This window comes from Capricornis sumatraensis, chromosome 16 (genome assembly GCF_032405125.1).
Source record: "Capricornis sumatraensis isolate serow.1 chromosome 16, serow.2, whole genome shotgun sequence".
Classification (NCBI taxonomy): Eukaryota; Metazoa; Chordata; class Mammalia; order Artiodactyla; family Bovidae; genus Capricornis; species Capricornis sumatraensis.
Window position 1 is genome coordinate 53,351,556 of NC_091084.1, and position 21,992 is coordinate 53,373,547.

A 21,992-nucleotide genomic window follows, 5' to 3' on the forward strand; every position below is an offset into this window, starting at 1 on the left:
AGTGTTCCCGAGCGGGTAGGAGTGTCTCTCCCTGGCAGGAGGTGGCGGCGGCAGTGCCTGGGCCTGTCCGGAGTCCGGCCCGCCCCCGGCCTGACCCGGAGGGGTGGGGAGCTGGGCGGGGCGGGCGAGGCTCTCGGGCACGTGTGTCCCCGCGGTGGCGCGAGCACTTGGGAGCCAGGTCGGGGCACAGCGTGAGGACTAGCGCCCTGCGAGGTGAGGGCGGGCCGCCGGCAGGACCAGCGGGCGGAGAGAGGGCCGCGGGCGGGCTGGCCCGGGTGCGCGCGGGGTGGCGACTCGGCCGGCGCCGGGCAGGCAGAGCGGCGCGCGCGGCTGGCCGAGAAGGCACGGCTCCAAACCCCTGTGAGAGCTCCGGCGGGTCCGTGGTCAAGCTCGGGCTCCACCGGAGTTCAATCGCGGGGAATGTGGACGGATACCCCGGGTGAGTGAGCATATTCGGGAAAGTGTGTGTGTCCCTGGGTGAGAGCGTGCGCCCCTGCGGAGTCGGGTAGCTGAACCTGTGGAACTTGTTTGTGTTTGTGCTCCGGTACGGGCGCCCCCGCAGCGTGGGACCTAAGCCAGAGACAGGCCTACCCTGGAGGTCCCGAGCCCCTCTCTCCAGGGGCACCCTGGGTAGCAGCCTCGCCTGGGCATCGGCAAGACTGGGGCGGGGCGGGGGCCGGGGGGTGGGTGGCGCGTGGAGCAGTGGCCTGGAAGGACAGTTAAGCCTCTGTCTGGGGACTTTTAATCTGGCGGGCAGCTGTAGGAAGGGTCAGCCTGGAGAAAGGCAGTGCCCTCTCTCACCCCCCTAAGGAGGGCTCCCAGTGTCAGGCTTAGGGTCCCCCAGGAGCCAGACCCAAGGGCCAGGCCCTGCTGCGGACCAGAAATGCCAGTTTGGGGTCTCTGGGGCTGATGGCAGCTGTTCCTTCCAGTACGCACCCTCAGTTTCCCTGGGCTTACAGCCTGAAGTGCCCACTTTGTTTTGGATCTGGCTGGAATAATGGGAGCTTTTGAGGGCCAGGGTGGGGCCCAGATAAAGTCTCAGCTGTCTATTGGTGGAAATGATTGGGAAAGAGAGTCTTTGAGCAGACAGGGCCCCCTAAAAGCTCTCTGGAGACCCAGAGACCGTCCCTCCATCATGCCTTGTACACCATGTGACCCTGAGCAAGGCATGTCCCTTCTCTGAGCCTCATCTGTAAAAGGGGAATAATAGTGATGCGGAACTTAAGGACTATAGAGGAGCTGTCGTGTGGGTCATGCTCAACACCAGTGTCCTCTTGGGCAGGCTCACTCTTTGAGGTTAGGAAGATCAGATCCTGGGGGATAACTTCCTGAAATTCAAATCCCAGTCATTTTGCTCTTTGGGCTAAACTTTCAGAGAACTTCCACTGGATCACATCTGAGCCCCTTGGCTTGGGACTCAAGGTATCTGAGAGCTGGTCCTTGCCACCCTCTCCAGCCACCTCTCCTGTCTGACTTCCCATCCTCGTAAATGCATGTAATCTGCTGCAAATGCTAGTCACTTTCTTGCCTCTGGACCATTCCACAGTCCATGCTCACTGCCTGAAATGCCCTTCTCATCTTCCTCAGTTGGAGAACTAACCAGCGCAGATGCCCCCTCCTCTGGTAAGCCGTCCTTATTTAGCCAGGTTGGATTGGAGCCGCGTCTGGGCCCTTGCGGTCTTAGAGCCCTAATTCTACCCTGAACTATTAAGGTCTCTGTCTCCTGCTTCTCATTCCCAAGGTCTCAGAACCCCTGGAGGGCAGGAACTGGATCTCATTTTTGTGCTGCCAGGATCCTGCACAGCACTGAGATGAACTAGGGGAGCAGCAGCAGCCGCTAAGCCCTGTGCCCTGTCCCCAGCGTCCCCAGGGAAAGCCTGTCTACAGCGGAGCGCCACATCATTATAAAGAACGGGAAACCAGTCAGGCCATCAGAATGGGTGGCACAGATGGTCCTAACAGTGTGTCCCGGGGCACTACAGGACTCAGGGTGTGCAAGATGAAAACTTGGATTTCATCCTGAAGGCAAATAGGGAGCCGTGGAAGGTTTGTGAGCAGGGCATGGTCAGAACAGCATTAATAGACAGTATATGTTTTTCTCTTTCTGACTTATTTTATTCTGTATGACAGCCTCTAGGTCTGTCTGTCTATGCAAGTGACACTATTTTGTTCCTTTTTATGGCTGAGTAATATTCCATTGTATATATGTACCATGTCTTCTTCATCCATTCATCTATTGATGGACATAGGTTGCTTCCATGTCCTAGCCTCAATTTGTATATACTGCTGCAATGAGCATTGGGGTGCATGTGTCTTTTTGAACTATGATTTTCTTTGAGTATATGCCCAGTAGTGGGAATGCTGGGTCATATGGTAGTTCTATTTTTAGATTTTTAAAGAACCTCCATACTGTTCTCCATAGTGGCTATATTAATTTACATTCCCATCACCAGTGCAACAGAATTCCCTTTTCCCCACACCCTCTTCAGTATTTATTGTTTATAGATTTTTTAAAAATGATGGTCATTCTGATAGGTGTGAGGTGATACCTAATTGTAGTTTTGATTCACAGTTTTCTAATGTCTGCTTAGTTCTTCCACCCATATTTTGATTGGGTTGTTTGGATTTAAAATATTGAGCTACATGAGCTGCTTGTATATTTTGGAGATTGATCGCTTGTCAGTTCCTTCATTTGCAAATATTTTCTCCCTTCTGTATGTTGTCTTGCTTATGGTTTCCTTTGCTGTGCAAAAGCTTTTAAGTTTAATTAGGTCCCATTTGTTTATTTTTGTTTTCACTTTCATTACTTTAGGAGGTCGGTCAAAAAAGATCTTGCTGTAATTTATTTCAGAGTGTTCTGCATTACATTTAATTCTTTAATCCATTTTTTGAGTTATTTTGTGTGTGTGTATGGAGTTTGGGAATGTTCTAATTTCATTCTTTTACATGTAGCTGTCCAGATTTCATAGTACCACTTATTGAAGAAACTGTCTTTTCTCCATTGTATATTCTTGCCTCCTTTGTCACAGATTAGGTGACCATAGGTGTGTGGGTTTATCTCTAGGCTTTCTCTCCTGAGTAAAGTGCAATGCTCAGGTGAGATGTGTGATATTCATAGACCTAAATGCATTTTGATGATACTAGAACATGAATGCAATGGTGAGGGATCGTGCTGATTATTGGAATTTAAACTATTGGCTGCTTTCCTCTCCCTGTGCCCTCTCTGCAGAGACAACTTACCAGTAACATTTTATAAAAGTCCCTAATTTATCTTCCACCAACCCTGTGAAAAGTTCAGTTGGTAAAGAATCCGCCTGCAATGCAGGAGACCTCTGTTCAGTTCCTGGGTTGGGAAGATCCTCTGGAGAAGGGATAGGCTACTCACTCCTCTATTCTTGGGCTTCCCTTGTGGTTCAGCTGGTAAAGAATCTGCCTGCAATGCAGAAGACCTGGGTTCGATCCCTGGGTTGGGAAGATCCCCTGGAGAAGGGAAAGGCTACCCATTCCAGTATTCTGGCCTGGAGAATTCCATGGACTCCATGGGGTTACAAAGAGTCAGGCACGACTGAGCAACTTTCATTTTAACCCTGTGAAGGAGAAATTATTACCCCCATTTTGAAGATGAGGAAATAGAGGCTCAGAGAATACCTTGCTCAAGGTCACAAAGCCAAGGTGACAGCAGGGATTCCTGCCCACCTGCCCTAGCTTTTTCTTGCCCATTCAAGACAGAATCCCCATCTGGGTGAGGCCAGGTCCTCTACTTTTCAGGCTAAGGGAAGTTTGAATTCCTTCCTGAAAATGTGTCTTTATTTATTTCCTGTGGCCTGATGACCCAGCTGCTGCTAAGATAGTATCTGTTCAGGCTGTCCACAGGGCTGGAGAAACCTTGCTATTTGGGTGACAGGAGGTGGCGCTGCTCCTGGTGAAATCTTTCCCCTTCCCAAACTTCCTTCTGTGAGTCTGTGTGGTGCGCCATTTTTAAAGTTCCTTGTTTAAACTTATTTGGCTGCTCCATACCTTAGTGGAGGCGTGCAGGATCTTGAGTTGTGTCACACTGGCTGCAGTTCCCTGTGCGTGTGTGTGTTTTGTCACTCAGTCGTGTCCGACTCTCTGCGACCCCATGAACTGTGACCTGCCCGTCTCCTCTGTCCACGGGATTTTCCAGGCAAGAATACTGGAGTGGATTGCCATTTCCTTCTCCAGGGGATCAAACCCAGGGATTAAACCCAGGTCTCCTGCACTGCAGGCAGATGCTTTACCATCTGAGCTACTAGGGAAGGCCAAGGATTAGTTCCCTGACCAGGGATCAGACCTGGGCCCCCTGCACTGGGAGCACGGGATCTTAGCCACTGGACCACTAAGGAAATCCCTGGTGCACCTTTTGACCCACATGTTCTGCTTAGGCTACTTTTGTGTCCTCAGGCCTGGCCTCTCCCAGCTGTTGGGCCCTGATGCGGGGAGGTTGACTATGGGAGCCTTCCTCACCTCTGTATTCATCCTAGAGGTCAGTTGTAGGAGTAGGCCAGGCTGGGCCTGCTTTTTTTTTTTCTGTCCAGATCACTCAGCACAGGTTGGACACAGAGAAGGTGCCAGTGAGAGTTGGGGAAGTGAATGATCAGAAGAAAGTAGGTGTATAATAGAAAAAGGTCTTGCTCCGTGAAGAGTTATAGTTGGTTCTTGTGCAGAGGGTTCCTGAGAGCTCTTATGTGTCAGTAATTCTCCCTGTTTGATCAGTGAAGAACCTGAGACTCAGAGAGGGGAACTGACTTGACCAAGGCTACACAGCATGGATGTTCCAAGTTGGAACCTGAACCCAGTGTTCTTGCCTCTTAAGTGTGGCTGGAGGCCTTCGGGTGTGATGGATCAGGGTGGAGTCCAGGGCATTATGGTTCTGAGCTGATTCAGGTCACCAGCATACCTCTGTAGCTCTGTTCTGGGCTGGATTGTGTCAGAGGTGGGCCAGCTGGTTTGGAGTCTTGCCCTGGAGGTTGTCTGGGGGGAACTTAACCCTGCACTGAAAATAATTCAAACACCAGACCTAGATAAGGCCCTTCCGTTTAAGGAAGTGGTCTCAGTTTCCTTATCTGTAAGGCAGGAGAACCAGCTTGGCTGACCTCTGAGACCCACACACTCAGATGTTCTGAGCTCAACGCCAATGGGTGGCCCCCACAGTCAGGATCCTGAGGACTCCCAAGAGGGAGAGAGACTCCAGAAGGGGCTCCAGAGACCCAGGGCCTCCAGAGGAGGCTGAGAGGCATCACACTGCAATAGCACCTGCTGATAACATCTGAGGTTACCCCTCAGCTATTTCCCCAGACCAGCCCCAGTATTTGTGATGCAGAAAGCATACCAGGCAAAGCTGGGCACCTACGGGCCTTCAGCCCCAGGGAGGACATTTGGGAGAGGGTAGAGGATGACTCCAAAGTTCCTCCCTGTCCTCCAACTCAGCCTTACCCTCTCTTTACCATCCCTCTGCCCCAAGCCATAAGGGTAACTGACAGTTTCCCAAAATACTATGGATCACCTGCTCCAGTTTTTGCTCTCTTTGCTCCTCTTCTCTCTCCACCCACCTAATTTCCTACCTATCTTCCAAAATAGGTGTCCTCTCCTCCAGGAAGCCTTCCCTGACCACACCCCCTTTCCATTAGGGGCCCTCATGTCTCCTTCAGCCCTGATCACCCTAAGATGTCATTGACTATTTCTGGATCTTCCCCTGCCCTCTCTCCTCCACCCTCAACCTTGACACTGAGCTCAAGATCGTGGAAGGGTCTGACCCACCTCAGAGTCCCCAAGCGCCCCACACAGACAGAGGTACAGATACGGCAGCCTCTGTAAAGGGTGACTGAGTGAAGGGGTGTGGTGAGGTCTGAGTCTTGCTGGGGGTGCCTAGGTTGCTCTCCCTTCTGAGGATGGCCTTCAGTGTGAGAACCTTGATCTGTGGTCAGTCTGGCTGTCACCTTGCTACTCTGCCCATAATACCATGCATTTCCTGCCGCTATTATCTTCTTGGAATACCCGCATCCTGCCCACCTTCTTCACCTGCTAAAATCATAACTCTTTTAATTATTTCACAAAATCTAAATAATCTCCTTTAGTTATCTTGACAAACTTACGAGGCACGTACTGTTCTTAGATTGCAAGGAAATTGAGAGTTAGGTTGTGGAGCTGAGGCTTGTCCAGGTCTCCCGGCTGGAAATGGAAGAAATGGGACCTCGCTTCTGCCCAGTGCCCTCTGCTGCCCCTCAGTGGTTCTGGGTCCAGGGCTTTCCCTTCACAGCACCTCACCTCCTGCAAAGGCAGGAGTTTCCAGAATGATGACAGATCACTTTCCCCTGCTGGACTGGACAGGGCCAGCCAGGTGGGTGGCAAGCAGGCAATACATTCCAGAGCCAGCCGAGTGGAGAAGCTGGAATGCTGTCCAGCCGCCCTGAAAAATATGTAACCAGTTTGGGAACTGCCCCAGCCACTCTTCCTGGCTTTGGGCTCACTAGCCTGGGGCCACAGAGAGAAAGAGTGAGGCGGAGAGGAAGAGGCAGGTTGGGTGAGGGGTAGCGGCAGAGCCAGGAGCCAGGTAGTGAGTCTGCGTGCCAGGCTTGCTCTGCCCCTGGCTTATCGGTGACCTTGGGTAAGATCTTGGGCTACCCTTTCGGGCCTTGTTGGTTGTCTTTTTGTGGTTTGTTTGTTTTTAACAAACATGAGTACTGTACAATGAGTACAGTAGCATCATGGCTGCTTCACAGTGGGGAACTGCCAGGAAGAGTAGATCTTGGGCCTTGCCAGTGAGACGTGTTCCCGCTGGTAGAGAGCTAATCAGAACTAATTCCCTCACACTAAGCACCGTGGGCGCTTCCTGGAAGAGAGGATCTAGGAGGCAGTGGTCAGTTTACCCCCCAACTGGGTTTGACTCTTGGTGGGTGTCAAGTCAAAAGACACGAACAAGCCAAAGAGCAGGAGAGGGGGGCTTCCCTGGTGGTCCAGTAGGTAAGAATCTGCCTCCTGATGCCAGGGACACAAGTTCGATCCCTCGTTCTGAAAGATTCCACATGCTTTGGGGCAACTAAGTTTGTGTGCCACAACTATTGAGCCTGTGTGCCGCAACTACTGAAGAGCCCGTGTTCTGCAAAGAAGCCGCTGCAATGAGAAGCCTGCGCAGTGCAACAAATAGCCCCACTCGCTGCAGCTAGAGAAAGCCTGCACGCAGCAACGAAGACCCAGCTCAACCAAAAATAAATAAATAACCAACCAGGCCAGAATGATCCCGTGGGAGTTAAAGTGCGGACCTGAGGCTTGTCTGAGTCCCACAGCTGGGAGCTAGGAACTAGTCCCATAGCAGAACTAGTATCTCCACCTGTCCAGAGAAAGCAAGATGTTCTACCTTAGTCTTTTCAGTGAAGGCGTCTCCTTAGGAGAAGCCTGGGTGAGACCCTAGGTGGAGCAGGTGAGAAGGTGAAGAACTCTCTCACCTTGTCACTAGACTCCCGCCTACCAGCTGGCTGGCACATGTCAGCCTGAGACTCCTGGGCAAGGTGCACTGGGAAAATTGTGGTCCAAGGCCTTTCCTGGTGTCCCCTCCCCTTGCCCTATTCCTGTGGTTCCCCCATCTCCATCTCTCTCCACTTTCCCCACACTAGAATGGGCTTCCAGCTTGGGAGCCTGGCTTCAGCTGTCTCCTGGTCCCCCATTGCAGGGAAGTAAACCCGGGAGAAAAAGGAAAGGAATGTTCTCTTTCTCTGAGATGGGTCTGAGGTTCTGGTGGACACTGGGACCTGCCCACACAGAGGCATTCCTCCACCAGTCACCATCCCCTCACCGAAGCACCGTACCTGCTCTGTGGGAGGGGTCCCAGGCAAGACATACAACCAGGGCCAGAATCTTGACCTGGGTGTTGCTCTTGGCTCCGTCTCTGGCTGATTGTGAGCCCTTGGGCCCTAGTTTCCTCCTCTGTCAAATGGGAGTTTGGCAGAGATGATTTCTAAAGGCTGTTCCAGGCTCTGGCTGTCTAACACTCTGTGTGTGTGAGAGAGACAGTGTGTGTGTGTACATCTGAATATGACTGTGTATCTAGGTGTGTCCGTGCCTGTGTGTGCCCATGTGTGTTTACCACACCCCTGGAGGAATGATTAGCGGTGGGATGAGGGAGGAAGGGTATTCCAGATAGAGACTCAGCTTGAGGTGAACTGTGTTGGCCACAGTACCATTAAGTGCATACTGGGAAGTGAGGGTATTGAGTGTTTCCTGTTGTGGGGCTGAAGCACAAACGGACTGAGGGAGGGGGCACTGGAAGCTCAGCTCAGCTCTGTAGGATATGGGGGAGACCCTCCCTGGCAGAGCCATCCTCCAGTGAAAGGGGGTGCTGGGGAACACCTGTACAACATGTGAGCTAAAAGGGAACAGTTAAAGAGCAAGAGTGGGCAGAAGACACTCTTGCCTACCGGAACAACCACTCCTGGTCACTTTCTGCCTCTTTCAGACCAGGGCTGGCACAGAGGAGGCAGCCCGGGGAAGGCTCATCCTAGCTGACTTCCTGTGACCCAGAGCCCCAGCTGTCTCCACCTCCCTGTCTCTGGAGCCCACGGCATTGCCTGCCCTGAGAAATGCTGGAAGCTGGGCGAGGCCCCAGGCTGGAGGACCTGTTTTTCCTGTTTCCCACAGAGCTCCCTGCAGCTCGGTCCAGGCCTGTGCATTCATGAGTGAGGAACCTGAGCTGGAGCTGAGCATCCTGACAGCAAGAGCAGGGGCTGGTCAGGTATGGGCGCGAGAGGGTGGGGTCCGCTGCCTGGGAAGCTGGGAGGCTGGGGCAGGCAGGCTCGTGCATGTGTATACATTGACCTGGGGGTAAATCAAGGGGACCCATGCCCTGCTACCTCATCCCAAGCTGTGATGAATTCAGGCTTCAGAGCCAGATAGCCCTGGGTATCAAATCCAGTTTTTCCAATACTTGGCAGCGTGACCTTAAACAAGTAGCCTAAATTCTATGGCAGTATCTGCTGAGGAATGTGGTCAGGAATGAAATGAGGGTGCTGCAGGGGAAGCTGCTCAACCCAGACTTGGGCCCTACAAAGTGAAGAGGGTGGCAGTCCAGAATCAGGAGCTCCTGACCCCGTGACCTGAGCCAGAGAGGTGTCAGATAGAGGAATGTAGATCAGACAGCTGATCCATCTTCAGAATCCCTGGGTCCAGTTTCCTTCCCTCTGGCTCTTCCCTGATCTGTCCAGAGAAGGGCAGGGTTCTTGAAAACAGAGCCAGTCCAGGGGTCTGCCTGGGGCAGGAGCAGGCTTCAGGTGGACTGGGCCCCTGGAGAGCTGGTGTGACCCCTGGCCACCTAGGGTCAGCAGCTGAGCAATCCTTCAGTGTCATTGTCCGCTGAAAGGAGACCAATATCATAAAGCTTAGCCTCCTCTGGGCTCCCATAGCTTCTTGTGGTTGCTTCACTCATTCCTTCATTCTCTCATTCATGTCATGCCTGCTTTGGATCAGGCCTTTAGCTGGAGGACAGGGCCAGAGAAAAGAATCAGATAGGAGTTCCTGGAATGTGTTGGGATAGAGGGTGGAGACACAAATCCCCAGCAGGATGTATGGAATGCCCTGGGGGGTTAGTAATGCAGGGAAAGAGCCTTGGAGATAAGATGAGATTTGAGAAGAGTCTTGAGGGATGGGCGGAGTGCCGTGTGAGTGGGTCAGGAAAGGCTTTCCAGACAGAAGGAACAGTGGCACACAAAGCCTGTCAGGGCTCTCACACGGCTCACAGCTCCCACCACACTCAGAGCGCTTGAGGTCAGGGCCAGCCAGAACCGGGCACAGAGGGGAAGCTGAGTGGTGCTGGACCAAGTTAGGTGGGAGCTGGTCCCGGGCCGCTGGGAGTGAGGCCCCAAGGGTATCAGGGGTCAGGAGGGGCAGTAGGAAGGGCCGAGGGAGAGGACTGAAGACTTGGCCTGCTCGGTAAGCAGGAGCTGGTCAGGGGGGTGGGGAGGGAAGTTGTACGCACAAGCTGGCGGGCCGGACTGTGGAGGGAGAGGGCAGGCGGGGTCAGTCTGGACAGGGTCTGTGATGATAGAGTCCCTAGCTGCCTTGGGAGGGTGGAGGCCAGGATGTCTTCAAACAGGTGGAAAGGGCAGCTCCCTTGGTTCATGAGAGACGTACTGAAGTTGCCACCCCTGCATCAGGGTCAGAGACTCCACCGTGAGTAATTACCGAGGAACTCTGTAACCAGCTATGGACGTTGACATGAAGGGAAGATGAAGGCCCTGACCCTCGCTCTGAGGAGAGACCTGCCAGGCCTCAGCACTGGGGCAGGAGCAGAGCAGCGGTGTGGAGGTGGGGCTGGGGCAGGGGGGTGCCCTGAGCACGCCCAGTGGTCACAGCACCTAATGAGGGAAGTGTTGGCATCACAGTGCTACCAGGCCAGGGGATTCAGCACCTGGGAGGTCTGACCCTCAGGAGGGCAGGAAATTCCTGATGTCACCTAGGGCTCTGTGGCAGAGCTGGACACCCCAAGCCAGTGTCCCCAGGGGGAGTGTGGCCCTCCATAGATTCTCAGTCTCGCACCTGGGCCTCCATGCTCCTTCTGCAGCTCCCGTGAGCTAGCAACCTCTGCTTACCTCTCAGTGCTTCAGATCTGGTGATCCCAGCCCATGACACCCCTTTGGGGCACCCCACACTTACCGTGTCTGACGCTGAGTTCCCTCTCCTCCTGACCCCTGAACCTGAGGCGTCCTGGCCCCTCCTCCATCCAGACTCCCTCCTAAACAGCTCTCAGACCTCTCCCCTCATGAGGTCCCCAGGCCTGGCCCCAGCATGGGGTGTCCCTGCCTTGGCCCACCACGTTCACCTGCTCCACAACCTCCAGGGCCTTCTGCTGCTCCTCTGCTCGTGGCCTGAGAGGGCTTCCCAAAGAGGTCAGGAGAAGGCCACGGCTGAGCTGAGCCTCAAAGCTCGTAACACACCGTGTGCCCACCGTGTGCCAAGCGTGGCTCCAAAGGTTTTAAACAAAGTGCTCCCCTAACCCTCACAAGCAGGCCTGTGACGTAGATTTTGTTGATCACCTCATTTGTCCCCTCACAGATGAGGGGACAAAGGCAGCCTGGGTCCAGAGGCCAGCTTCTTCCTAATCACTGGATTAGGATAAAGAGTTGTCATTTCAACAGATGGAGATGCCAGGCATGCAGGGATTCCAGTCTGAAGGAGTAACGTGAACCATGGCTGAGAGGGGAAATGTGTTGGGTGCATTCAGGAAATGGCAGGTCACGGGGGATGCGGATGGTGATAGAAGCTGGGTTATACAAACCGCTGGTACTAGCCTGAGGAGCTAGGTTTTCTCCTGAGATCAGACAGGAGCCACAGCGGGTTTCCAGCAGAGGAATGACTTTCTCTTTTCCAAAGATCCCTCTGGATGGAGGGGACTGAGGCTGGAGACAGGGAGACTGATACAGGGGCTCTAGCAGCAAGGGTGGAGGTGACACGGCTGCAAGGAGCTGGGTGGGATGCAGGAAATGCTTTAATGCTGGTTCCTGAGTCAAGAGGGGTCCTAGCAGTTTGGCCCTGCCAGTGGCCCCTAATCTCATACGTACCTTCTCATCCTGTATCTCCCCTGGCTCCTGGGGGAGGAACCTGTGTCCGTGGGAGCAAGGTCATGAGGGCAGGCTCCCTGTCTCCTAGTTGCATCTTTGCTGAGAGTAGCAGGCAGGGAAGATAGAGGAGGGAGAGTTTTGGGAAAAGAAGGGAGCTGAAGAGCCAATTGTCCCTCAGCCACCCTGATCTCAACTTCATGGGCCCTGAGCTGCTTTTGGGAGGCCTGGCTGGGCAGGAATCTCAGCATCTAAGGGAATGGATATCATTGGCCCCATAGAATCTCTGAGTCCCAGCCTCTCAGGATCCTGGGGTTCCAAAATAGGAGGGATTACACAGCCCCAGATTCTCAGGGTGAGGAGGACTCACACATCATCTGCCTTCTGTGTCCTCCCAGACACACCCACACACAGGGCACAAGCCCTCTGCACTCACTAGGGAGCCACTTGCACAGCCCCATAATCAGGGAGTTCTGCTCTGACTCCCAGCCTGCCTTCTGAGGCCTTTGGGCACATCTTTGCCCTCCAGACTGGGATAGTCTGAGAGAGCTCTTCTTGGTCACATTGGAGAGATGGGGGGAGGAGTAAGGTCGCATCCTGATCTCCAGGTGCTCTCTGTCTGGGTGAGGCGCCATAGCTGCATTATATGCTCACTGGGAACAAGGAGAAGGTCGAGGTGGTGGTGATGTATGGAGAGAAGCAGGCAGGCCTGGAGGAAGCTAAGTTTGCCCCACAGAAGTTCCCCATTACCCTTATTCCCATCTCCACCCCAGACTTGCCTGCAATCTTTAGGAAGGTCACTGTTCCATCTGGTGGCCTCAGAGGCCAGGGAACAGGACTGCTGTTTACAGATGCAGAAAGTACCAGAATATAGGAGTTCCTAAAAAATATTTGCTGAAGAGGTGACTGAATAACTAAAGAGGGAGACCCTTACAAAACTCCCTCAAATGCCAAAATACTAGGCACACGGCCGGAGCCTCCCAGAGAATGGAAAGACAGGCCAAATAAAAGAACTTCCTAATGCCTCCAGAAAGCTATGAGCTGCCCTAGGCAGACTCCTAGATCTGGCACTCTATTCCTGAGGTTCTCAAACACCAAAAAAAGAAAAAAAATTTTAAGGCAACATGCTAAGTATTTTAGGCTTTGAGGAATATATGGTCTTTGCCACAACTATTCAGTGCTGCAGAAACAGATGGTCATGGCTGTGTTCCAATAAAGCTTTATTTACAAAAACAGACTGGTGGGCTGGATTTGTCCCTCAGTTTGCCTACCCGTTTTAAATCGTTAGAATTATAAAGGTCCCATGGTTCCAAGGTTCTGGGCCCTCTGTGTCCACAGAGAGGGGCAGATCAGATGCAATAAAAGCCTTGAATGTGGTTGGGCAGATCCCAACGGAGGTGCCTGTAGTCACCTGGGGTCCCTCACGGCCTGGGTCAGGCGGGTGTGTCAGGCCTCCCTGCTGGGTCCCCGGCCGTCCATGACCCTGATGGTTGTTCTCTCCACCCCCACCCCCACCCCACCCCACCCCCATCCCTGCTTCCCTTCAGGGCCATGGCCACAGGCCCGGACACCTGGAATGGCACCACCAATGGCACGTGGGATGGGGATGAGCTGGACTACAAGTGCCGCTTCAATGAGAGCTTCAAGTACGTGCTGCTGCCCGTGTCCTATGGCGTGGTGTGCGTGCTCGGGCTGTGTCTGAACGCCGCGGCGCTCTACGTCTTCCTGTGCCGCCTCAAGACCTGGAACGCCTCCACCACGTACATGTTCCACCTGGCCGTGTCGGATGCGCTGTACGCCGCCTCCCTGCCCCTGCTGGTCTACTACTACGCCCAAGGTGACCACTGGCCCTTCAGCACCGTGCTCTGCAAGCTGGTGCGCTTCCTCTTCTACACCAACCTTTACTGCAGTATCCTGTTCCTCACGTGCATCAGCGTGCACCGCTGCCTGGGCGTCCTGCGGCCGCTGCACTCGCTGCGCTGGGGCCGGGCCCGCTACGCCCGCCGGGTGGCGTTCGCCGTGTGGGTGCTGGTGCTGTCCTGCCAGGCCCCTGTGCTGTACTTCGTCACCACGAGCACCCGAGGCGACCACATCATCTGCCATGACACCTCGGCACCCGAGCTCTTCGGCCACTTCGTGGCCTACAGCTCTGTCATGCTGAGCCTGCTCTTCGCGGTGCCCTTCGCCGTCATCCTGGTCTGTTACGTACTCATGGCTCGGCGGCTGCTCAAGCCGGCCTACGGGACCGCCGGCGGCCTGCCACGGGCCAAGCGCAAGTCCGTGCGCACCATCGCCATTGTGCTGACTGTCTTCGTCCTCTGCTTCCTGCCTTTCCACGCCACCCGCACTCTCTACTACTCCTTCCGCTCGCTGGGCCTCAGCTGCCGCACCCTCGACGCCATCAACTTGGCTTACAAGGTCACCCGGCCGCTGGCCAGCGCCAACAGTTGCCTCGACCCCGTGCTCTACTTCCTGGCTGGGCAGAGGCTTGTGCGCTTTGCCCGGGATGCCAAGCCACCCACAGACCCCACCCCTCCCACCCAGGCTCGCCACCGGCTGGGCCTGCACAGGTCCTACGGAGCTCACGCTGACAGGACAGAAGACTCGGCCAGCCGTGAGAACTCCAGGGGGACAGAGTCCTCGCTGGCTGGTAGTGGCGCTGACACTAAGGACGTCTGGCTGTAGGAGCTGAACCCCGGTTCGGGTTTACATGAGATGGGGCTGTAGACTTGTTCAAACGGGACAGTCTCCCCACATATGCACCATCAGCGACTCGGGCAGGGTGGTCAAGGGAGCTGTGACCCCAGTGCTCTGTCATTTGAGCAGGACTCAGCCTGTTTGTTCTCTGTGGTCCAGAGAGCGTGGCGGTCCCCACGCCCTTAGTCACCATTTGTATGTGTGGGGTAGGGAGTAAGATCTTAAGAAGGGAGTTCAGGGACAATGCCAGCCCTGGCCTTACTCCCACATAAATACCTGGCTGTGCCTGCCAGGGTCCCCAGGCTGGGCTCCAGCCTAATCAAGTCAAATGGAGAAACAGGCCCAGAAAGGAAAGCGACTTCCCGAGGTCACACAGCCAAGCCTGGGCCTGAGCTGCCTGGGAGGGGTGGGGTTGCAAGTTGACCAGAGGACCCTGGTAAGGGGTAAGGGCTGAGCCAGCGGTTCCCACGATGAGTCGGAGTGGTCTGAGTGCCACCTTGGGCTTGGCTCTGAGGAGTACCCTCAGTCCAAGGGATGCATGTCTGGAAACTGAAGTCATAAATCCATCACAAACAGTTTATGATGATAAAAACTGATGCTAAATGTATTGTTACTGCTGAGCCAGGCCCCGTTGTATAGTTGGAGGATGGGGTTACAGCCTGGGAAGCTCTCGCTGTGCACACTGCTGTCCTTTTTCCAACCTGCTCTTTTCTGCTGCCTGGCTTCCCACCAGCTGCCTTAGAGGTGGTCTCATATGAGGAATAGCCTCCTCTACTCTAAAGTTAACTGACTTTTCTGCCTGATTTTGCTGGCTGCAGAGGGTCCCAGTCCTTAGGGTCCCCCCAGTTTAGGATTTAATGGCAATAACCATTAAGTGCTGATAAATGTTAAACCATTTAACTGACTGTCCAGAGAGGGTGCAGGGAATCCCTGATTTGTAAACACTGCCAATAGCTGTGGTACAAATAATCCTACCAGGGCCAGCTTCAGACTACCAGTGGAATGTCAGCCTCCTTGCAAAATGCCTGAAAATTTAGCAGTTGGCGCTTGTGAGCAGGTACAAGTTTCTGTAGCACACTGCTGGATAACGTGAATGGTTGGGGCTGTGGACTGTGCATCAGGGAAAGCCTCCTGGAGTGGCAGGACTCCAAGAAGAACACTTCATCAGAGAAGAACATGAAAGTGCAGGTGCCAGCTAGCTCCAGCCTTTGGGCAGGAATAGGAGAAGGAAATGGCAGCCCACTCCAGTATTCCTGCCTGGAGAATCCCATGGACAGAGGAGCCTGGTAGGCTACAGTCTATGGAGTCGCAAAGAGTCGGACATGACTGAGTGACTTCACTTTCACTTTCACTTTCAGGGCAAAACTGACCTCACTTTTAACTTCAAGAATAAGAATCATCTCTCTCTCCCTCTGGGAAAGCCCTTCCCTGATGGGCCCACTCTGCCTGATTTCCCCACTCCGCCTCCACCTACCTCCAGTGACTTCTCCACCCTTTCCACTCTGCCTCGTCAAAACGGCACCCTCAGGGTTGCCCTATTTAGGGTCTAGCTCCAGGGCTCCCCCATGTGACAGGGACCTGTCATGAGCCATGACCCAGACCATTGCTCTGCATTGTGTAATGTGGGTGACTTGCCCAAAGTAGTGTGGAATGCTCACCTCCCGCATTCTAGGTTACTTCTGTTAATATAGCTGGGATCCATATGATTATCTTTGTGATGATCTCTTAGAGTCTGTCCTTGAACCTTTCTTGCAGGCCTGAGTTTCCTACCAGCTGCTGCTCAGGCTGAACCCCATCTCAGTTTATAAGGAGGCTCTACCCAGGTGAGATGCTCTACTGACCAGGAGTGTTGATGCTGAGCTCTGACTCCCTCAGCCCTGCTCAGACCCAGAGGCAGGGAGTTATATGTCATGACTTTGAGGGCCCTTGAATGTCCATCTGCAGTTGGGGATGGGACTGTGTCCCATGGACCCAAGTTCCCCTGGTCCCCACACCTTTCATGTCCTGCCCACTTACCCCTCCAGCAGCTGTCCTGAGACCCTGAGAACTGAGGACTCAGCGTCCGCAGCACATGAAGACCACACTATGGCCTAGCCTCAGGAAGCCTTCCTTGAAACCAGTGCCTGGAGATGCCTAAGGACACAGGACCTACGGGACAGGAGGAGTTTACTCACCATCCAATCCTGTGGCCGACACTGGTGGGGGTGGGGAATGGAGACCCTAAGAGAACCATGGACAGGCCCAGGGCCCCATCTCTGGACCCTGGTCAGACTGCCTGGCCCCTTGTTGTGGACATTGGGCCTTGCTGCTCAGTGGGCAGGCCACCCTCCTTGAGGGTGTGTTCCCGACCCTGTTGCCTTATACTATTTTCAGCCAAAGTAAGAGCAGAATTTTCCACTCCTGGCCCCAGACCATTGTCCAGCAGTGACGTGGAGGGACCTGTCTGCTCTCAAAATATCTCCTCTTACTCTGTGGGCCTCCCTGCCCTTTCCCCACCTCCTCAGCCTGACATCACTTCCTGGGGCTGTTGACTCCGGAAGGCCAGTGTGACAGGGCGCAGCCCCTGACGGACCCCGGGGACTATCAACTCAGCTGCAGACTTAATGCCAGAGAGGGGCGGGGCCTTGCCCAAGGTCACCTGGCAGGTCAGCGTGGCACCTGGCTGTGCGCCAGGGGCTTGGACCGCCCCAGCTGCTCCGCTCCCGCTCCGTTCGGTGCAGGTCAGTGCCTCTGTGGGAATCCTGCCGTCACCCCCACCACCCCAGCTCTCCCCGCCTCTGATGGAGCTAGGGAGCTAAAGCCAGGGACTTGGGGCACAGGGGTGGTAGGGGAACAACTGGGAGGAGGAAACACCTGCTGAGTGGCCAGCAGCAGCTCAGCTCAGGGAGCTCCATGCAGCAGGGGCAGGGGCCCTGGCACATAGAGGTCTCTTCTCTCGTTGGCAGTAGTCCTGGGGCCCAGGAGGGACACTCTGACCCTCCAAAGGCTAGGAAAGGCCCTGGGTAACATGCCCTCCAGACACAACTACTCCAATCTTGGCAGGTCAGGCCACCAAAGCTACTTCTTTACCATTACCCTTGTCATGGAAGATTTGGGTGGATATAAGAGTCAGGCACCTAAGGAAGGGAATCGAGGTATTGACCTATGTCCCAGGCACCAGGCAGGGCCCTCTTACATCCATTGTAATATTTCTTCACCACTACCATGTGAGATAGACAGTATTATTCCCATTTAGCAAATGAGGGAACAGGCTCTGAGAGATGAGGACTTGCTCCAGGTTATACAGGCAGTAAATGGGGAGTCAAGACTGAGTTCACTTCCATCTGATGCCCTGAGTAGTTCCCTTTCCAGTGTCCCCTGCCACTTGTAGTCCCTGTGGGGCAGGAGAGTTTGTAAACAACCCTTCAACCTTCATGTGATTCAGGATGAGAGAGGCGCTCCAGTGAGGATGAGGTTAAGAGCACCAATTCTCTGCCCAGACCACCTGCATTTGAGTGTCTCCACTTTTCTTCAGCTGTGGCATCTTGGGCAAATCACTGAATCTTGCAGCCCCTCTGTTTTCTCATTTCCAGAAGGAGACACTACCTCCCATGTAGGGCATTGGGAGGCCTGAATCAATACACATGCACTGAGATCAGAGGCTGGAACATAAGCATTTACACATCAGGCACTGTGGCACGGGGATATGGAGGCAAACCAGCTGGCCCCTGCCCTTGTGGAGTTCACATAATTTAATATATAACCACACTGGGATAAGTGATTTGAAGGAAAGGACTGTGTGTCTGGCCAGTGAACAATAGGGTGTCCCCTGTGGGCGAGGCTTCCTCAGGATGTGGGGGAAGGGAGCAGGCCATCCTGGGTTGAGGGTGGGACCACCCTCTGCCCTGCCTGGCACTGGGTGACACTCAGGCTCGTGAGCTCGTGTGTGTTTACAGAACCTTGTCTGGGTGATGGGCTGTGGAAGGGCTTTAGGGAGAAGGGACAATGGGAAGGGGATGAACAGGATGCCCTTGGTCTTCCAAAGGGCTCCCACCCTCTGGCAGCAAGACTTGGCCCTTTCTTCTTGACTGGTGCAGGGCACTGCAGCCACTCCTTGGTTTATCCAAGAATCAGAGACCCAGGGCTGGAGGACCAACCTGGAGCTGGGCCAGAGCAGGCAACGGATGGCCAGTTTTTGCTGTGTGACCTGAGTCCATATGCCTGCCCTCTCTGGGTCACTCTGTAGAGGCTGGAGACCTTGCCTCCCACACACCAGTTCTCCCTAACTTAGGGCATCAGCAGCCTAGATTTTTCATCAAAGACAGAGCTAACAGCTGTTCCCCCAGGCACTGCTAGGACCCATGAGCCCTCAGTTCTGAGAACTAGAGTGGGGCAGTGGGTTTCCCCTGGCATCAAGTGAGCAGAAAGATGAAGTGACTCCACTGGTACCACACGGTGCCTTGGAGTAGAGCCAGCTGAATGTCAGACGCTTCTGCCCTCTGTGGGGTGAGGCTGGAGCTTGGCCAGGAGTGACTGGGGTTACAGGTGAGGGATGCATTTGCCTTCCCCATGGGTATGTGCTTGAGGTGGAGGGTGTGAGGGTGAGGGAAATGAGCCCCAGAAACCAAACTCATCCTCCTCTGCTCTGCTGTGCCATGTGACATGGTGAATCTCCTTTTCCTCTCTGGATCTCAGTTTCCAATTTCCCCATATGCAATGACCTTGGCTCTGCCTATCCACTCCTCAGTGGCCCCAGCCTCTTCAAGAAGGCTTGCCCTTGTCTTGGCTTCAAGTCAACCAGGTGTCCAGTCCCAACCCCATCTCACCCAGGAACAATGGACCAGACCACGCCAACTCCCAGGGGCTCACCCATAACTATTTTCAGCCCTTGAAGTCAGAAAAGGATTGTTAATTCCCAGCACAATGGCTGCCCTATACCATTGTCTGGCAGTGACCAGGGCATCTGTCTGCCCCAAAATATCTCCCCTGCATCTACCTTCTGGGCCTTCCTGCCCTGCTCCTCACCTTTCAAATTTGACATCACTTCCTGGGGCTGTTACTCCTAAACACCACTGAGAAACAGCATGTGAGTCTCTTGGGAGACATGACCAATTAGAATCAGTTTTTCCTCTTGACAGGGACCCCCAGGGATTATTTGGCTGCATGGAGGGACTGGAGACCCAGAGAGGGCTGTGCCTTGCCCGAGGCCTAGCAGTGATTAGTGCGGAGACTAAACGTGAGACCAGGGCTGTCTGGCTCCTTCCGCTGCCTCAGGTGCCTTCCTCAGTGCTGGTCTGTACCCGCTGGGAGGATCACTCACCTTGGAAGGCCTGGGGCAGGCATCCTGGGGAGAAGCCTGAGTGGTGTGGGTGGGAGGGAGGTGTATCTTGGCTTCTGACCTGGGAGCTCCCATTCACTCTTCAGGGAAAGGAAGAGGTAGGGGGACACAGGGAAGCTGAGGCAGGAAGAGCAGGGTTCTGGCCCAGTTCAGCCACCATCAGCTCTGTGACTGCAAACTCAGTTTCTTCATCTGTAAAATGGAACTGATCGTACCGCCTTTCCAAGTTTACTGAACAGTGAGCGTGCTGTAAGGCACAAACCCGCAACTTTTACTTTCCTCTCATCGATGCTCTCTGCTTAGTAATGTCTAATTTCCCTTTCCATCCATGAACTGCATATTTGGCAAACTCCAAAACTTTGAGTCACTCTTGGGTAACAACTAAAGTTCAGTCCAGTTTAAAGTTCTAGTTGCCTTCTGAATTTGCTGCTCCCTCCCCCTCTCCTCCAGTGCTGGCAGGACCCTGCTCCCCATCCTTGGGGTGCCCCTCTCCTCTGGGTGTGGGGCAAGGTGAGGCGGAAAGGGGCCAGTGGGTCATATCCAGGACTGCCCCAGCCCTCTCCTGCTGCCCTTGCTTCCCTGGCCCTGACAACCGGACATCAGTGCCGCTCTGCATAGACTCCCCACAAGCACCAGACCACACATTCTTTTGCCAGGCTCCTTTAAAAAAATATTTACTTAAATTGGAGGATAATTACTTTACAATATTGTGATGGCTTTTGCCATACGTCAACATGAATCGACCATAGCTATACATGTGCCCCCCACCCTGAACTCCCTGCCACCTCCCTCCCCACCCCATCCCTCCAGGTTGTCTCAGAGCACCGGCCCTGGGTGCCCTGCCTCATGCATTGACTCGCACAGCAGACCACACTTTTGTAAGAGTCTCTTCATTCAACTATCCCAGAGTGACCAATTTGTGCCCCATCTTTCCTGCTGAGAGTCTGAACTGATACACCCCAGACTCCCTCAGTGATTTTCCTAGAGCATCTTTCGCCTGGCCTGGGGGTGGGAAGGCCCTTGTCCAGCCCCCTCCCCACTCCCACTCTGTTGTGAATTCACAACTGCAGAGATGTCAGGTGTTGAGCTTGTAGAGTCAAGAAAGGAAGTGGTAGGGAGCTGGGGTAGTAACCTGAAAGCTATCTAACCCCAGTTGTTTCTAGGTTTCTTTAGTAGGTGGATATTCTACCCCTCTGTATCCTCAGATTTATGTCCTGGAGCCAAATTCCAAATCAGCAGCCACATGAAAAGTCCCACTTCATTGTGGGATTAAGCTGTTAGACCAGCCTTTGTGACCAAATCAATTGCACAATGTGGGGGAGGAAATTAAAAGTCATCAGACAGCTTGCGCTAGTGTGTGTGTGTGTACATCTGTGTTGAGGGAGAAGGCTGAGGGGGAGGAGCAGTCCCAGCAGATACCACGTAGATCCCTGGAGTAGAAAGGCCACAGGTGGATGACCAACCTGCGGGAGAAAGAGAAGGACCAGGAGGGGCTGCCAGGAGGTCAGACTAGGACCAGGGATGGCAGGAAAAGATGGGAGCGGCAGAGGACCCAGCTGCCAGCTCTACGGATCCCCTTTCCTTCAGTCTCCCTCCTCCCTCACTCTCCATTTCCCCCTGCCTTTTTCTCCACGTTCCTGGTATCCCTGGAAGGAAAGGAAAGTAAATGGAGCTGTGCAGAGCTTCAGACCTATCCCTTCAATCTGAGCACTGGCTCAGCTCCCTTGCCTGGCTGTGCTTAGTCCCCTCTGGGTCTTGAGTCCATGGCTGCTGCCCTGCTGCCCCCTGGTGGCCAGAGATGGCAGCAGCAGCAGAAAGGCAGCTTGAGGTCCAGACCCTCACCAGTGGAGTGCAGAGAAGAAAATGACCCTCTTGGGGCAACAAAGTTGCTGAGGTGTGTAAGATAGAGATAGAACTGAGAACTGAAACTGGGAACACAGTTTAAAAAACATCCTGACTTACAAAACAGGTAACCGTTTCTGACCAAGCTGTGATGTCCATCTCAGATTAAACTCACACTTGTAAACACCCATGTATTTATTTAGAGCAGCTGTCCCCAACCTTTTTGCCACCAGGGATTGGTTTCATGGAAGACAGTTTTCCATGGACCGGGAGTGGAGGATGGTTTTGGGATGATTCAAGTGCACTAAATTTATTGTGCTCTTTATTTCTATTATTATTACTTTGGCTCCACCTCAGATCATCAGTAGATCCTGGAGGTTGGGGACTTCTAATTTAGACCCACATGTTCCAAGAGAAAACCACAGACAAACTGATTTAATAGTAATTCTCCTGTATTCTTAACATAGGATCTCTGACTGTTCCAGCAACTTCCTGTTTTGAAAATTCTGACCAGTCTCTGCCAAAGACCATTCTTTGACTCACTTCAGCCCCCACAACCTTATAAACACCTC

At 53.8% G+C, this 21,992-nt stretch overlaps 1 protein-coding gene across 2 annotated transcripts; it reads left to right on the forward strand.

Moving 5' to 3' along the window:
• The first annotated feature begins 320 nt into the window (after positions 1-320).
• Positions 321-14,675, forward strand: P2RY2 (purinergic receptor P2Y2). Of its 2 annotated transcripts, XM_068988926.1 has the most exons (3): positions 321-439; positions 8,653-8,746; positions 13,112-14,675. In XM_068988926.1, exon 3 carries the CDS (start codon positions 13,116-13,118, stop codon positions 14,247-14,249), a length of 1,134 nt encoding a protein of 377 aa, XP_068845027.1. In that variant the 5' UTR covers positions 321-439; positions 8,653-8,746; positions 13,112-13,115; the 3' UTR covers positions 14,250-14,675. The 2 variants fall into 2 exon arrangements, with proteins under 2 accessions (XP_068845027.1, XP_068845028.1); XM_068988927.1 differs by lacking the exon at positions 321-439 and having other exon boundaries at positions 8,632-8,746.
• The last annotated feature ends 7,317 nt before the right edge of the window (positions 14,676-21,992 follow it).